This window comes from Phyllopteryx taeniolatus, chromosome 7 (genome assembly GCF_024500385.1).
Source record: "Phyllopteryx taeniolatus isolate TA_2022b chromosome 7, UOR_Ptae_1.2, whole genome shotgun sequence".
NCBI classification, from domain to species: domain Eukaryota; kingdom Metazoa; phylum Chordata; class Actinopteri; order Syngnathiformes; family Syngnathidae; genus Phyllopteryx; species Phyllopteryx taeniolatus.
The window spans coordinates 28,483,144-28,501,947 of record NC_084508.1 but is presented as its reverse complement, the minus strand read 5'-3'; the positions used below and the strand labels follow the sequence as shown (position 1 = coordinate 28,501,947).

Sequence of the window (18,804 nt, the reverse complement as noted above, 5' to 3'; positions counted from 1 at the left end):
TTGATTTTTGCTTACCCGTAACTGCGGAAGTCGTCGATAATATTTTGAACCAGCGGCGAGGTCATTGGCTGGTGGACCTGTGCAGCTAACAATGTTAAGCTTCTGCCATTTACTGGCTGAGTGTGTTTGGCTCTTGCGTCCCAGGTGTTGGTGGACCCTCCCTTCTTACGTCGAGGCAGCGTTCCATGAATGGAGATATGCTGGTAAGAAGCTACGGGGAACTCTGATCCATTACACCCTGGAGTGAGACTAAGGAAGGTAGGGGAAAAAACATGAAAAACACTGAATAACCATTCATTTATATTTACACAGTTAATTACAAACATTTTTTTTTTTTTAAGTTAAACCCTTAGTACATGATTTACTAAGATCGCAAGTCACTGGCACTAAATTGCATGTTCACTTTAGATTGCGTGGACTGTTTCTGGCCATAGTGCGCGTGATCTATACGAATGCAATATTTTACTAAGATCCCTAATAGCAAGTGCTAAATTGTGTCTTCACTCACTCTAACGGATTGTGCACGCAAGTGCCAGTTTCTGTTTCTTTTCAGGTCTCCAATCTAATGTTGTTAGACACTTTTAATGTGTACTCTAATTTTCCATAGTTTTTGCATTGCTGACCAACTTTTTTCCCAATCGAAATACATTTGTCAATTGTGGGCGGGGGAGCGGAGGGGGGGGGGGGGGGGGGGGGGGGGCGTGTGGGTTGGTGGGGACTAACCCGCATTTGGCCAGTTGGTGGATGTTAATGTCAAGCCCTGCTCATCAGCCATGAACCTCATTGCATGTCACTGATCCAGTGTAACATTGTGTTTAATACACCCAAAAAACTGTTCTCAGGCCCTTATTGTTTACAGTATGTAAGATAATTAGATGCTTTGACTTCATCTTAAAATAAATTGTGTTTTTATTTGCTTTATTGTTCTTTTAATAGGTACATGTTAATTCTTAGTTATGGAGAACCAACATATTTTATGTATTTGGGTCATTCAAGGAGAACAGCCATAAATATTTATGAGACAGTTTGGCTTATCTGGCCCACCTTGGTTGAGAGCTGAGAAGGTCCATGGAGGAGGCAATGGAGGCTTGCAGCTTCCTTGAGTGGCAGCTACTCCCACTTGAAGCACCAAGGGCAGGGTCGTGGACATGGGAATTGCCTCTTAGTGTGTGATGTGCATGGAGCGACCTGGGCAGGCTGGCAAAACGCCCCTCTGCCATCATCCTCCACTCTGCAAAACAAAGAAGCAAACACAACGAAATATAGTCAAACTATCAATTTAATCTTAACAAGTGAAAACAAGTTTTCATAATGAAATGAATATACTACGTTGATTTATGATAAACAGAGAAAGGTACTGGGAGATATCATCATTATATCGACAGAAATTGAAAATGTGTGAGGTAAGAGGTTACTAATGTTAGATGAGAGGGTCTGGTTCAACCTCTGTTCTAGTTCATCGCAAAAGGTGTTTCTGATTCTGATATGGTTGAGGTGAGGGCTCACAAATTCATTCAAACGCTTGCTTTGCGCATTGGAGTACATTCATACTGGAAGAGAGCAAGAACTTCCCCAAACTGATCTAGGGCTGCCAAGATTAGCTGATTACTCAAAATTGTCGACAATTGATTTAATATTCAATGTCTTTGTTTATTTTTTTTGTAGCTTTATTTTTCTCTAAAAAGTGTTTGAATCATCCCGCTGCTCTGCAAGCCTGTTGTCTGCATTCTGGCCGTGACGCATATGTACAGTAGTGGTCATCCGGGTTCGCTGTGTGACTTATCCGGAAGAACTACGACTAACCGACGTTAGCAACTGAGCTTGAAGTTTGAGCAGTTCACCCAAAATACGGAAGAGGAATGCGATGCAAAACCTGCGATACATAATGTGCCTCTCATGGGAGCAATGACAGTGATGCACGAGCATCTAAAATGGAAACATGTTATGGCTGATTCAATTTCTGACAAAGAGGGACAGTCACCTTGGAAAGCTATTTGGCTAGTTAGGAGATAATATTATCATCGACGGCTGTGAACTAATTGCTTAACGCTGTAAACGTCAACATTAGCTTAAGGCTAACGATGATGATTTTCATTAGCCTTACCACACAGGTTATGTGTTTGATATAACGTTATAACCACATATATGAATAGAAAAGAATACGTTGTAGCAGGCTGTTGCCTACGTGCCTATGTGGCAGCCACATTGGTGGGGGTAACGTTCATTGAAAATGTTTTGGCTGCAATCGGCTGGTGACCAGTTCAGAGTGTATCCCGCCTCGCGCCCAAAGTCAGCTAAGATAGGTGCCAGCACACCGGTGACGCTAATGAGGATCAGCGGTTCAAAAATGGATGGCTGGATAGTTTTGGGTTTCATATTAATGTGCACTAAACATTTACAGCTATAAATGTTGAAAACCAAAGTATCACCTTCATTTTAATTTGGCCTACCATACACTGTATAACCATGTCAGGAATGCTATACCAGCAGCTGGAAAGTTTATCAAAAGTTAAATGTATTATTACCAGATCAACATTGCAAATAAGAAACTGTTCTTCATGTTCTATCTGGATGAAAAATAGGTGACAAATTATCTTAATTATCTTTTACACAGCCGACATGCTGTACGACTGGTTAGCACATCTGCCTCACAGTTCTGGGGACCGGGGCTCAAATCCTGGCCCTGCCTGTGTGGAGTTTGCATGTTCTCCCCGTGCCTGCGTGGGTTTTCTCCGGGCATTGCGGTTTCCTTTCACATCCCAAAAACATGCGTGGTAGGTGATTGAAGACTCCAAATTGCCCGTAGGTGTGAATGTGAGTGTGAATGGTTGTTTGTTTGTATGTGCCCTGCGATTGGCTGGCAACCAGTTCAGGGTGTAACCCACCTCCTGCCCAATGATAGCTTTCAAAATTTAGACTTATAAATATGGAATTGACCAAATTTGTACATAGGAGGTTTTGGCCCGACGCCAGCGATATGATCCGAATAGTCGACTAATCACAAAAATAATCAGTGACTCGTTGACTATAAAAATAACCATTTGTGGCAGCCCTAAACTGATCCCACAAAGTTGGAAGAACAGAATTGTCTAGTATGTGGTAGAATGAACAATGAATGTACAGTATTAAGAGGTGAGACTAAGACAATAATTCATATATTGTTCTGTATCTCCTCATATAGTCACCAGGCATGTTGATTTACTCAGAGTGCAGAAAATACCAGGTGCTCTTTAGGGCTAAGGTGCTCATTAGGTGGGAGACCTTTGATAGTCAATGTTAATCCATCCATCCATTTACTAGACTGCTTACCCTCATTAACATCACAAATAGCTGGAGCCTATCCCAGCTGACTTTGGGTGAGAGGCAGGGTACACCATGGACTGGTTGCCAGCCACTCGCAAGGCACAGATAGACAAACAACCATTCGCACTCACATTCACACCTATCGACATTTTAGAGTCCTCAATGAACCTAACATGCATGTCGGAGGAAACCGTAAAAAATAAACATCAACATGCAAGCACAGGGAGAACGCCAAACCCCACATAGGAAACCTGAAGCTGAGATTCAAACCCTCAGAACTATGACGGCGACATGCTAACAACTATCTCACCCTACTGCCAAGAGAGAGACATACAGAGAGAAAATATGAACCTATGAATATATGAACACAGTTTTCAACAACCCGAGGGTCAACAAAGTAACGTAAAACAGAAGCCTTATGCTGTAAGACTGCTTTTCTTCATTTATCTGACACAGTTATCTGAACTGTAATAGACACACGCGCACACACACACACACACACACACACTGCACAGCATTCATTCAAGAAATGTTATGAACACATGAAGAGAATGAGTACAACAGGTGCCGGCGTAGCTATCCATACTTTCACACACCCTTTCACATTGTCATGGACATAAAGCACACATTCCCTGCAGGGTGGTCATTCCTATCATTACATGACAACAAGACAGGCCTTTGTTTCTAATGTTGTGTCCACTAGTCAATTTCTAAAGGAAGCTAAACGGATTCAAGTGTTTATTGGATGTTAATCTGAATGCACAGTATGCTTTGGCATACTGCTGTGGCTGTGAGAAAACAGACATAACTTAACAATGGCTTTCATCGGAATTATCAGTATAAGACTTTATGAATTCAACATTTTGAATTGGAGCTCTATAAATAGTCTGCGCTGGGTGGTGATGAAAGAGAATGATTCGAATAAACCCTGGAATTTTAGACATGCGGCAGCGAGATTACAATTTTAAACCACTATGATTCCAGTCACAAAAGAGCTACACTTACTATTGTGTGTGACCATACACTGTTAGACATTCCTGTAAATTTTACAGTTATTTACCACATACTTGAAAGTGATTTGAAAGTAATTAGCTACAGTTTCGATTACATTATGGGATTTTGTTTGATGCCACACAGACAGTTACTGTAGTTTGCATGCAGCAGAATTGTGAAGCCATGTGCTCCCAGCATGCATTGCTCCATAAAACGCTTAAAATCACATTTTTATAATATTTTTTTGGAAGGAGTTATTTTGAAAAAAGATTTCCATTAAAAAAGAAATGCGAAAACATAAAGACAGCAACAAAATAATCTAAATCTAAATCTAAAACCACTGATTTGAGCACAAATTTGATTTCTCATATGTTTCTAATAATAAAGTTTGCTTATCCAGATTCAGTGTTGAAGCAAAACTTGTTTGTTTTCATATGATAAGGTTTAATATTTCTATATCTGGAGAGAACAGAAAACATGCACAATCACAGTCAATTTTAAATAAATATTTGGCCCGTGACTTTATCCCAATTTAGAATTTTGGCCCACTGTGAATTTGAGTTTGACACCAGGGCCACACAGTGTTAACATTTAATTTAGTACAAGTGTGATGGGGAAAAAAACACCATTACTTTATTTATCCTCACTGGGTTCTGTCAGTTGATAAATTATGCAGGCAACAAAATGTACAGGACTGTTTGGCACTGATGGAAAACTGAGTGTTCTTGATAAATTCCGCTCCTGCATGATGATGAGTACACTATGTACTATTTTCAGCTTGGAACACTCATCATGCAGAGCTTCATCATCCTGGACACACCAAAATATCATCAGTTTCCAGACATAATGGTTGATTAGAAGGGATGGTAAGATTCTGTGGGTCCCATGTCAACCATATGCATATATATAGTTGAATTAGACAACTAAAATAGCTTGCATAGTAGTATATGACATTATTAACTGTTTGGATATTTCTTCCTTGTAAATTTAACATAATTATATTCATTCAGTTAAAACAGATATCTGTAATAACCTTAGCTGAAATAACAAGGGTATGATAAGGTATGGGGATTTGACTATATTATGTTGGTCAATTAATGCGGAAATTAATCCATCCATTTTCTGAGCCGCTTCTCCTCACTAGGGTCACGGGCGTGCTGGAGCCTATCCCAGCTATCATCGGGCAGAAGGCGGGGTACACCCTGAACTGGTTGCCAGCCAATCGCAGGGCACATACAAACAAACAACCATTCGCACTCACATTCACACCTACGGGTAATTTAGAGTCTTCAATTCATGCATGTTTTTGGGATGTGGGAGGAAACCGGAGTGCCCGGAGAAAACCCACGCAGGCACGGGGAGAACATGCAAACTCCACACAGGCGGGGCCGGGGATTGAACCCCGCTCCTCAGAACTGTGAGGCTGACGCTCTAACCAGTCGGCCACCGTGTCGCCCGGAAATTAATTATTATTATTATTATTTTAATATAACATAATCCTGATAAAAGACAAAAAAAACTAAGATTTTGACCATCCCTAATTTGTTTGCACAGTGTCTTGGTTAAGAACAATAACATCTTTATCATTGTCACGGCAACATTGAATCACCCAGTTAAGTGGGCAAAAATAAAATATTGGTGGACCAGCACCCCTAAACTAATGCTACTCATCAGAGTTTGGTGCAGTGCTGGTATGAGCTTTGCTTCCATGCTGTACAGTTCAGTTTTCACCATCTAATAGCAAGTAAAGAGAGCTCAGAAACTACTTACTGTGTGATATTGCGTCCTCTATTCGGGAATATTAACACAACGGCTAGTAAAAATGTGAGATTTTTCTTTGTGGGTGACATTTTTTGCAAACAGATACAGTAATTCATTATGCCAAAATGATCCCTGTTCACATGACCCTATGAAAAATTACAACACGGTAATTCGCAACAACTGCTCTATTTGCGTCGGCGGGATAAATCCGGCACGTTGGGCAGCGTAAATCTGCACGTGTTAGACCAGGTATTGGTAATTTCGAAGACAGGTGCAAGCCAGCATATTTAAAAAAGGCACGTCTGTGCTGTTGAGGGCGCTAGCACAGCCAACTTCAATCTTGTCCAATCAAAGTGGCTCCACTCATTCCCTTTAAATGTTGCGCACTTACAATCACGCATGGAGACGTCTCTGTGGGGAGGAGGACGATGTGTAATCGCAGAAATCTGTGCATTGTCACTGCTCTTGGCCGGTGTGGCATCAAACAATGTGAGTGGGTACCCTTATTAAAAACAATATGAGATGATGATAACCACTGGCAAATTAAATATGTCCACGAACCTCTTTGTATCTATCCCCATCCCCAATCGTCCGTGTGCCCCCCATTTGGGATGGTTTTCAAAATATTAATAGTGATGTTGATAATAACAACAATAAGAATAATAACATACCCGTGGAGCTTCCATATCTGTCTACCTGTGCGGCGATCAAATTCACCAAGACCGCGTTAGACCTAGTGACATGGTGTGAGAAGTTTAGACCGACTTTCAGCCACGTCAAAGAACACACCCTCGTGTCGGTATGTCCAGCTTGGCGCAGATTGGTCTGCCAAATTGGCAAACGCGCTGAGCGAGAATTCTGAGCGAAAATAGAGCCCAAAGTGTTATTACCGTTGACCAAAAGCTTGTTCTCCCAGTCTTATCCAAAAGCGTATTTTTTTTTTTTTATTCTGTAGTATACTTGGATAGGCTCCAGCACGCCCGCGACCCTAGTGAGGAGAAGCGGCTCAGAAAATGGATGGATGGATAGTATACTTGGGTTGTGAATTCGAGTTATGGGAGTACTGTCATGCTGGTCATAGTTAATGTACACTTTGCTGAAGAAGTTATTATCAATCTCATTACCTTGAGCGGCACAAAGAAGACAACAGCCGTGTCCCATTATTGAATGAATGTGGCGTCTAGTACCTGCTCTAGGGAGTTTTTAAATAATTGGTAAATATGTTTTAGTTAAAAGTGATCATGTGTAAACGGCCCCTTCAACTACAGCATCCCAACAGGAAAGAGAGCTGCAGGGGGTCTTTGAGCCTTTCTATTGAAATGATGATGACAAATAAAATGCAAACGCAGGCACAGCTGACCACTCCAGGCCTTTTCAGCATGACAAGCAAAGTTTTTACACACACAAAAACCACTATAAAACCAATTCAGGTCCAGCTGAGGCAGCTGGGTCAGAGCGGGGATTCCTGTGAGGGGCACAACGACTACAGGAGGACCTATTATAAGACCTCAAGGGATGGTCAGCTGTGTGTGTCTGTGAATTTGTGTGGCCCTGACCATCTGTTAGACACACATCCCTTCTTTAGGGAAGAAAGGATGGACTATCGCTGACTGAATACAAAGACATTCACCTCTCAAGAACATATATGTTTAGGTCAATCTTGTTTTTAATTTTCAACTTGAGTGAAAGTTTTAATTTGGCCTAATTTCTAGCCATTATACAGCATTCTCACACAACTTATTTCACTTAATCTAATTCACTTTGCCGAATTTATCTTGCCCCTTACTGACACCCCCTGAAGGGTCCGGTGCTATCCATCATAATGTCAGCTCTCCATTGACTTCACCACATCTTCCTTTCATTGACCTGCCATGCCCTCTAATGTTTATTTATTTCTGTTTTTCATGCAAATGATATCTTCACTACATCTGTTCTAATACTACCCAACACACACACACCCACACACATGTATCATGTCCTATATCTATGAAAGCATACAGTAATACATCAATAAAATAAATGAAATTAGGTATCTAACGCAGGGGCGGAGCTCTGAACATTTGGAGTCCTCAGCCACCAATGGCAATGTTATATATGCATTAAATTTTAATAAGTACATTTTATCAGATGATCAAATAAATAAATATCAAATAAAATGAGAGTTCCTAATATTGAAAAACTTGAACTCAGTTTGAAATGCCATCCATCCATTTTCGATACTGCTTGTTCTCATTAGGGTCACGGGTGAGAAGGAAGCTATTCTAACTGACTTTGGGCAAGAGGCGGAGTACACGCTGCACCAATTCCTAGTCAATTGCAATCACCATTTACATTCACATTCACATTCACACCTATTGACAATTTCATCTCCACTTATGCTACATGCATGTTTTTGGGAATGTGTGAGGAAGACCAAGTGCCAAGAAGAAATCTATGCAAGAATGGGGAGTACATGCAAACTCCTCACCGAAGGGCCTCAGCCAAGATGTGAAATACATAATTCATTTCAATATGACTTTCAGGATCAAAATAACTTGTCAGACGATCTACTATAATGTTTAAGAATAATTCAGAATGAATAATCACATACTTCATGATAAGACAGCTCACAATAAATTCCACTATGCACTTTGCCAAAGTATGCTTTATGGCCCTTCCTGGTTGAGGCAGATTTTCAGTCCTCCATGTAGTGTATGGCCATGAGTGGTTTTGGCATTGGGGGCCCCATTGGAATTACAGGTCATCATATCAGCTATCCTTCTAGCACGTAACTCCTCTTATTCTTAAAAACACTGCAACACCGTCTGCAGTACTAGTAGCTCCTTTCACTTGATAACTAATGAAACCTTTGACAAAACATGTTAACTCGGGTAAACATCGATTGAAGGTCTTATTTTTGAAAAAAAAAAAAAAAAAAAAAAAGGCATACACAGTAGACACAGCATTGGGTGGGAAACAATTCCACATTAACAGGAAGAGGAAATAGCAGTGTAAACATTTAGACAGCAGGCAGCTCATTATAGAGGATTACTTGCAATAAAACAAGACTATAAGAATTTCTCTCGCACTATTACAATTCTTACTCAAAGCCACTCTCCTATCTAAAGTCTCCTATCTAAAAATCAGTGATGAAGAAGAGGGAATGTCACAATTAATATTCTTGTAGTTTCATAATATGGGGGTATACAAAACACATCAGGAGGTTTTACAGATTTATTTCACAGGTGCCCACTGTGTCTTTAGCCATTTGGAATATAGAGCGAGAATTAGAACCACATCACAATGTTATATGTGTTAAATGGGGGTAAATCTATAACATGCAAATGCTCTGAATACACAAACCCAACATAACACAATAGGGAAGACGAACACAAACAAGAACATGCTTGGGAATAAGGGGTTTCCTCTGGCTGGCTAAAAGTGTCTTCCTGCTTTGGCATACACGCAAAAACATGCGCACGCACACACACACACACACACACACACACACACACACACACACACACACACACTGCAGACAAGTGCATTAGTCAAACCACCCCTGGCCTGAAGTGAACAATGGGAACAACTGTCACATGACTGTGGCTCAGAGCGAGCCTTTGTTTGTCGACAGAGAGAGGTGTCCTACTGCGCTCTTCAGTATGTGGGCCCACTAGTGTGTATGTGTGTCTGTGTTATATTAATGTGGCTGTTATTAAATCCCACAGCAGTAGTTGCCATTTAACTTACATGTGAACCTTGCCTAAACTCTCTATCACACACACACAAACTCACGCACTCAACATTGTGCAAAGATTCTTCCTTGTTGCCACTAGAAGCCTATTTTGTGAAGCTAAATCAATACCATTATACAGTACTTCATTGCTTGTTACATTCAAATGGAAAAACTCCAACAAAATGCCACTCGATCTGTTTCTTTAGATCTATCCCTTGTACTTGACCCTACTGGTTAATTCATGAAACAATTTGAAACCTCAGTCACTGATGGTGTAGTACCGTACATTCGCCTGACTTCGGTGCTGGCAGCGTGGGTTCACTACCCACTCAGTGCCAGTGTGACAGTGAATTGTTGTCTGTCTCTATGTGTGCCCTTGGTGGACAAATTGTTGATGACTCGAATTGAGATTCGAGGGGGCCCGAAAAAGCAATCAACTAAATCAGAATTTTGGGACTTGAATCACAACGAACTTTAGAATATCATACTACTTTATACTGACATTTACTTCAAAACATAAAAAATATTTCACTTTTTTTAGCCTGTGTTTATAGCCAACGCCATTTTGACTTATCGCGCAGTTTCTGTGCATCCCTTCACTGAGACGATGAACTCTGCAGATGGAGGTGTGTAGAAGCCCATAACGTAATAACGTGCATAACATCATAAATTCACCCGTTTTAAATTGTAATAGGCCCATTACGTAATAACTGGCCTATAACGTAATAAAGGCCCTGAACCGATAACGTTATAACTTTTAGCCAATGATGTAAAAACTTTAGGTTATTGGCTGGTTATTATATTGATGGCCCAGTAAAAAAATAAATAAATCAATCAATCAATCAATCAATCTTTGCAAATCTAATAATGGAGCCCATAACACAATAATATACTAATACAACTTTAACTTTTTATATTTGGATATAACTGTGAAAATGCATACTCTCCGTTTGTCTCTCCCGCTCTCCATGTATTTGTCTATTTAACTTGATGGCTAGCATAATCTCGAGCCGCGTCTGCTGCTCCTCAGCCTTTCAAGCTATCGCAAAATGTAGTGGACATTATAGGTTCAGGACTTTTATTAGGTTACTGGCCGGTTATTCCGTTATTACATTTTAAATGTAATACCCGACTATACCCGACCCCGGGGAGCTGCATGGATGTTCATGGCAGCGGCACAACCAAACTCAGAAAGCAGCCATCGCTGGAGAAGGACGGCAACCGTGGCAATGGGAGAGGATCCAACACAGAGTGGCAGATGACGAGAGCTAGCCAGCTACGCCAACCAGCTAGCTCGCTATCTAGCTAGCTCAAAAGGAGGGAGCTGGTCCCAGTCAAAGAGGATTTACAGTAAAACCAACCCTGGTTCTACCTTTGACTACAGTATGGCGATGGAATCTGGTTAAAGTAAGCCATTTCAAAACTAAAACGACAAAACTTTCCAGATGGAGAAGCTGCAGCCAAAACGCACCACCCTACGCTCGTTCTTGTTCAATAGATTGTTTTCAAATAATCAAATTGGATTTTTCATTCGTTTGACTATGACATCTCTATTTTTTTTTCGGAATAGTGTAAGGAGTAACGATTCAATTCTGATTCGGAAGTCATTCATTAGTTATCACGAACAATAAATCGGGATTTAGAGGGTAAATTTGATGTTTAGATTAAAATGCTGGCAATAGTTTTTTTCCAATGCTAATAAGAGCAAAGATAAAGATCATTTTAAAATGTAAAAAAAAAACATGTAAATGTCATGTCGTTTCCCCTGATATTGCTAACACAACTCGCTACAGTCTTTTGCCACTTCGTTGTGCCATTTCCATTTAGGAGATGCCCATTCACCAAATAACAATCACTTTAAATATAGTTCCGTGAAGTCAAATAGATGCTTACGTGAAATTATACAGAGTATCGTATAGCGGGGGGCTCAAATTTGCACTTAAATGTGAAAGTTGTTGTTAGTCAGTTGGTCTTCTTAGTAGTGCAGCAGCGTTGATGGCCAGTCAACCACCTCATCCCACTACAGCCAAAAGCAAACACACACACACACACACGCACGTACATGCACATATGTCCATCTCCATCGAGACCTCGTGGGTGGCTCTTCAATATGGTCTCATAACTGAGAGGCCAGAGTTTTATTCTGAGGGACATTCATTCAACCTGTCAAAAAAACTGCATAAAACAGTCAAGCCTTCTTAACTTCAAATTAATATGGTCATAGGCTTTCAAAAACAAAATCATATTGACATTCCTCCCTCTACAATGCAACTGTGAGCATACAAAATACAGTCATACTCTAAAATTTGAGCCACAATTTATAAACCCAAAGAAAGTAAAACAAGAAAACAAATAAAGATCAAGGTCTTTTCTAGTAATTATTTCCTTCTGGGGCTTCCACAGCTTAAACTACTAATTCACTCAACCACAGCTACACCCAGTGCCTTGGGATGCCCACTTATTGCAATAAGTCCCATGGTAAAACTCACTTATCGTAAGAAATATGTGTTTCATTTGGGAATTGCAAGAGAAACTGTCACGGAAGCCCAGAGTCATATTTGCAATTTCTGAATTAACCTCTCTAAGCAGTGACAATAAAAGATTAAAACAGCCTGAAGAGGAGATGACATTCCCTATAAACATCTTCATTCCCACACATGATAACAGTACATGCACACACAACTTACGTGTTACTGGCAGCAGGCTCCTTTCCTACAGGTTGCTCTTACCCGTCTTTATATTCTTTGATCTCACTTTTTAAGGCTCATATTTTGATTGAATGAGCGACTAGCGGAGCGGCAGGATGACAACAACTCTCACGCTGCCTCAGACAGGCAACAACAAGTAGCGGTGCTCTATGGCAAGCTCTGCCCTCCTCTTTCCCCCTGTGGGGAGTGATTTGTGAGCACACGACCCCCTCCTTATCTACTGTGCAGGGGGAGTTTCTTTCTTTCTTTTTTATCCAAGTTGCGTCTTGCACCCCACCCCTCTGCCCCACCACCAACTCCTGCCCCCCCAGCACTGAACAAAACTCCCCTGTACACCCCCCACTCTCTCTCCTCTCATCTCTTCATCTCTGTGTTGCCTGCACAGCCTCATATTTCATTGCTCTCAGCCTTTTTGTGTAGGACCTCTTACACCCACGCAACCAACAAATGGCCGGGTCTTCCAAGAAGATTTAGTTGTGACCTCATGTTGTCGTGTGCAGCCAACACATGAAAAAGAAACACACGGTTTGGGCCTGTTTGAGCAACGTGGGGTGCACTCAAGGAAGTTAAACCACTTGACTCAGTGTTGACTAAGCTTACATTAGTCAGCACCAAGTGTATTCTCATCACAAAGACGTTCAAATTGGCAGGGTGATTTATATTTCACAGTGGAACCACTAAAACAATTTCAAGGGAATCATTATTACATTACAAGTATGAGCGTCTATTTACGTGTGTGTGTCTGTGTGTGTGTGTGAACTAACCCCCAGGACAACACTCTCTCCTTTGTCCTCATATTCCTCTGTATTGTCTAGAGTTGATAACACGTAGACGTGAGAGTGTTTAGGCGTGTGTGTGTGTGTTTTCTTTAAGAAAATACAACCAACCTAACACTGCAAGGCAATCATACAGCAAATACTGTACATTTGGTTACAAAATTGTAACGTATAAGCCAAATTAGACTTTTCCAAACTATACCGTTGTCATGGGTGTGTGTTCCAGTTGTTTTTTTCCCCCTGTCTCGTACACACCTGCTCCTGAGAGCATCTTCATCTTTTTGCCTCACGTTTTCGTGCATTTTTGGGTCCTATCCTCTGTTCCGTTCATGACAACCGTACATCAAAAGACAGTTATCATGTTCCGGAATCAGATTCTCTGGACTGATAAAACCAAGGACAACTTTAATGTCATGGATTAGAAAAGTATAGGGAATGAAAGGAACCGTTTAGCATACAACAGTATGTTGTTCATCATGACGGCAGTGCTTACAGAATCAACAAGATAAAAAGTAAGGTGTATAGGGCTATACTTTCTGCTCACATTCAACCAAATGCTAGAAAACCGATCAGATGGCAATGTCAATGAAAGATTATTCAACTACGAAGACAGAAGACAGACAGCCTGATGTCAACCCAATGAAATATGCTTTTCACTGATGCCAAAAGTGAAGGTAGTAAGTCCCACAAACAAGCAGCAAGTGAAGGTGGCTGCAGTGAAAGCCTGGCAAAACAAAGTGAAAAATGCTTCAGGAAGCATAAAACATGATGGAGTTCCTCCTTCAGTAAAAAGTGGTGTGAAGTAGAAATAACTAAAGAGAACTTGAGTCCTTATTACTGAGCATCTTTTACATGTGATTTCATGCAGACATGCTAAAAAATACCTGCCATTTTTCTGCGTGGGAGGGTGGTACTTCCAGGAACCCTTATGGTGATTCAGGTTGGAATCACCATCCCCACCTAGCTCGGTTTCTCCAGAAACATTACACATACATCTTCATCAGTTTGTGAATTACACATTCATAAAGGGGGGATTCCAAATAAATCTCATGGGATACATCCATCCATCCATCCATTTTCTGAGCCGCTTCTCCTCACTAGGGTCGCGGGCGTGCTGGAGCCTATCCCAGCTGTCATCGAGCAGGAGGCGGGGTACACCCTGAACTGGTTGCCCAGCCAATCGCAGGGCACATAGGAACAAACAACCATTCGCACTCACAGTCATGCCTACGGGCAACTTAGAGTCTCCAATTCATGCATGTTTTTTTTTTGGGATGTGGGAGGAAACCGGAGTGCCCGGAGAAAACCCACGCAGGCACGGGGAGAACATGCAAACTCCACACAGGCAGGGCCAGGGATTGAACCTGGGTCCTCAGAACTGTGAGGCTGACGCTCTAACCAGTCAGCCACCGTGCCGCCTCATGGGATACATCATTTTATAATAAATTCTATTGAAGTCATTATAAACAACAGAGAAGCATATTTGTATTGAGATTAATAAATAATAAATAATAATATTAGGAATAATTAAAAAAAAAATTTTTTTTAACTTTGTTTAACCGGCTAAGGCAATGGAGAACAGTTTCTCGTTGACAGTGCCGACCTGGAGGGTCGTGCCTGCCATGTAAGGTAGTTAAGGGATATCTTGTTATGCTATCATTTAAACAAAACAATTAAAAGAATGCACAGTGAACGAGTGGTTAGCACATCTGCCTCACAGTTTGCATGTTCTCTCTGCACTTGCGTGGCTTTTCTCTGGGTACTTTGGCTTCCCCCATCACGTTTCTTAAATTAATTGAAAACTCTAAATTATCCTTTGGTGTCAATGTGAGTGTGTATGCTTGTTTGTCTATATACACCCTGTGATTGGCTGGAGTCCAGCTCAGGGAGTACCCTGCCTCTCGTCCAAAGTCAGTTGGGATAGGTGCCAGCTCACACGGGAACCTAATGAGGATAACCGGTATAGAAAATGGATGGGGAAGAAAAAAAACGTGACGCACAGACAGACATGTCCTTCGCATAGACTCTAACTCCGTATTTTTAGACCTTTCATGCTTGATCTAGGATTTATTGCACACCGCAAGTTCAAGGCTTTAACCTTAATTTGAGAAAAGTCTGAACACTAAAATATTATTTCCTTGCATTTTTACACGTATACAGGTTGATTAAAAAGTAACTCCCTATTTTAAAATACTTATCATTTATTCATATGTTGTAATATTTTTCTCAATTGTTTTGTGTATGTTCCATTATTAAAGGAGCAAGTCTATTCTACCAAAACAAATGACTTTGGAAGAACTTGAAGGGCAAATACAAGAAGTTATGTCTGCCATCCCACAAGAGTTCCTTGTGAAATCAATTCATGCGGTTGCCAGGCGGCTTGAGAAACTGGTGGCTAATGCTGGCGCCCATGTCGACTTTTAAATAAAACTCCACACAATACACTTTCTTCTCATGTTCATTTCTTGTAAGAATTATAGTTCAGAAATAAATTACAAGTACTTAAAAATAGGGAGTTACTTTTCAATCACCCGGTAGTATGAGTAGGATGCTCACACCATTACAGCAGTTTCCTGTACTTCCTGTTAATGTGCGACTTTAGGCCAAGCCCTCCTTTGGCACTTTGACATATAGGCCTCAACATATTGGCACAAAGCCTCACTGAGTCATTTCTTTTCAGAAACTAAGGGCACAAGTGCTTTTCAAACAATTAAGTCAGTGAAAGAGCAAGTGTTATGACTTCATTTTAAATAGCAGGGTAACCAAAAGTATTATGGCTTTATTGGAGCTAGTATATTTTTTCTGTGTGGAAAAAGGAAGCCAGAGCACCCAAAGAAAACCCACAGATGACCGCGGAGAAGATGCATCAAGCCTAAATTCAAACCCAGAACCTCTCCACCAAAACGAATATGTGCTCACAACTACTCCGCCGTCCTGCAGCAACACTTTAAAAGAAGTAAAAAAAATATGTATTAAAATTGGTAGTAGTCGTTTTCACGACTATCATGCTTCTCACTTTGCACCGCCCTCTCCTGCTTGCTTAAAGGTCCCTGTCCATCATGGCCACAGCCATTATTATTGTCACCTATGTTGGCCCTGAAGGGTAAACAAATGCTCAATACTAAAATAATGTGAGGAAACAAACTTCTAATGTGGTTTCGGAAACCATGATGAGAAAAATTGGTGAGTGTGAAGATGAAAATTACACACTGAAGGCCAGAGCTGAGATTTGAACCCTAAACCTCAGAACTATGAGAAATACATACTGACCATTAATCCACGGTGCTGCCTCAATATATTGTTGGTAAATACATTTATACATCCCTTACAGTGTCAAGTATAGGCACAACGGGGTACACCTTCCATCCTTATCCTCACTAGGGTCGCGGGCGTGCTGGAGCCTAGGCGGGGTACACCCTGAACTGGTCGCCAGCCAATCGCAGGACACATGTAAACAAACAATCATCCGCATTCACATTCACACCTACGGACAATTTAGAGTCTTCAATCAACCTACCATGCATGTTTTGGGGATGTGGGAGGAAAGCGGAGTACCCGGAGAAAACCCACGCAGGCACGAGGAGAACATGCAAACAACCACACAGGCGAAGCCGGATTTGAACCCGGGTCCTCAGAACTGTGAGGCAGATGTGCTAACCAGTCACTCACTGTGCTGCATCCCAGATCTCCAAGGCAAATATTGTGGCTAATGAGTGTTGTAAGAGTCATTTCTGATGCCATTCCAGTTGCATCTCTATTGGATACACTCTACATGGCACTACATGTATACTGTACCTCCTAAATTTAATCCTCACCCCTATGGTACTTCCTCTCCTCCCCCCTTGTTACATTCACTCCCCATCTCCCACACACCCGTTCCTCCTCCACCCTGCATGCGTTGCCTTGGAAATATGCTGTGTGAACATCCTTGTGCTATCAAAGCATGTTTTCAATCAGAAAAGTGTTCCGTGTAAACAACAAACTGGCCACTCCTCATTCCTCTTGCTTCACAGCATCAGGATAAGTTTACCAAAGTCCAGAGCTGATCTTCTGAGTTTCCTCTCTTATCATGACTCATGCAAACTTCCTTGTACTGCTTGGTTGGCGCATGCCATCCGTGGATTCCAATGATGAAATAATCTAATTCTGCACAGCAAGAGCACACAACCAATGGTGAAACAATCAAGACCCTTTGTGAAAGGGTATTGCACAGAAACTTTGTATGTATCCTAATTTTTTGCATGATAGTCCTTCATAGACACTCTTCAAATTATACATATAACATTTCAACTCAAAAAACATTTAAGATGTTTTCCTAAATGTTTTAACATAATTAGATAATCACTGTAGTGCTTATAATAATGTAATTATCCATCCATACATTCACAAACACCCAGTCAGGGTCACAGGGAAACTTGAAAGCCAATTTAAAATGTGTGCAAATTGCATTTATAGCAGTGTGTAAAGAAACAGGACTTTTGAAAAATAAAACAGCAGTGGACAGATGTCAGTGTTCTGGCTCATAATATCTCAATTTTGTCTAATTCCAGGGACTGGATCTACTCTGTTTTGACAGAAGCTAGATTACACCAGAATGTTGTTGACCTCGTCTGTGGTACCGATACACACAAATGGCCTCAGGATGATATTTACAGTACATACAGTACACATAGAATTAACCACAGGTCATCTTGACAAGTCTATCCCTGGTACAGAGGAAATTATCTTCGAGAGCCTTTCCTCCACAACAGCAAAGTAACCTACAAGATTTATGGGATACTGGGTGAACATCTTCTGGTTCAACAAACATAACCAAATAAATAGCTGTCAATTTGTATAGTGTACAAATACATACATACATTTTCCATACAACATATCCTCACTAGGGTCGCAGGCGTGCTGAGAGGCAGGGTACCCCTGAACTGGACGCCAGCCAATTGCTGGGCACATATCCACAAACAACCATTCGCACTCACATTCACACCAATGGGCAATTTTTAGTTCTCAATCAACCTACATTGACTCTGTTACATCTGTTACATGGAGCATTTTGGTTAATTATACTTCCACGTTGGGTGCTGATTGCTACAATCCAATTTAAGCACGAATGACTTTAAAGTCTAGTTCATCAGTCAAACGACACAAGGAAATCACACGACCGCACACAATCAGAAGTTACTCACCATTTACTCAGTACTTGAGTAGTTTTTTTCATTCTGTAGTTTTTACTCTTACTCGAGTAATTTTTACTTGAGTCACATTATTGTCAAGTAACAGTAGTCTTACTTGAGTACAATATTTGGCTACTCTACCCACCTCTGAACCGGAGTACCCGGAGAAAACCCACATAGGCATGGGGAAAACATGCAAATTCCACACAGGCGAGGCCAGATTTGAACCCGGGTCCTCAGAACTGTAAGGCAGATGTGCTCACCAGACATGCCACCATAAAAATACATACATTAAATGGTATATCAAAACAGTATAGAATGGGGCTGTAAAATGCATACTTTCACACTAATTCAGCTGGGATAGGCCCTTTAGTGAT

General features: G+C 41.0%; 1 protein-coding gene across 2 annotated transcripts in view; it reads right to left on the bottom strand.

The window, feature by feature from the left end:
* bcar3 (BCAR3 adaptor protein, NSP family member) overlaps positions 1-18,804 on the bottom strand; it is a 97,118-nt gene that overhangs the window by 60,172 nt on the left and 18,142 nt on the right. Inside the window, exons 1-3 of one of the 2 annotated variants that reach the window (XM_061779698.1) lie at positions 12,460-12,657; positions 1,045-1,231; positions 16-249 (exon numbers count right to left, since the gene is read on the bottom strand). In XM_061779698.1, the coding sequence (XP_061635682.1) occupies positions 16-249; positions 1,045-1,223 (413 nt within the window). In that variant the 5' untranslated portion in view covers positions 1,224-1,231; positions 12,460-12,657. Of the gene's footprint in view, positions 1-15; positions 250-1,044; positions 1,232-12,459; positions 12,658-18,804 lie in introns of those variants that run through there. The other variant, XM_061779697.1, reaches the window with a different exon arrangement.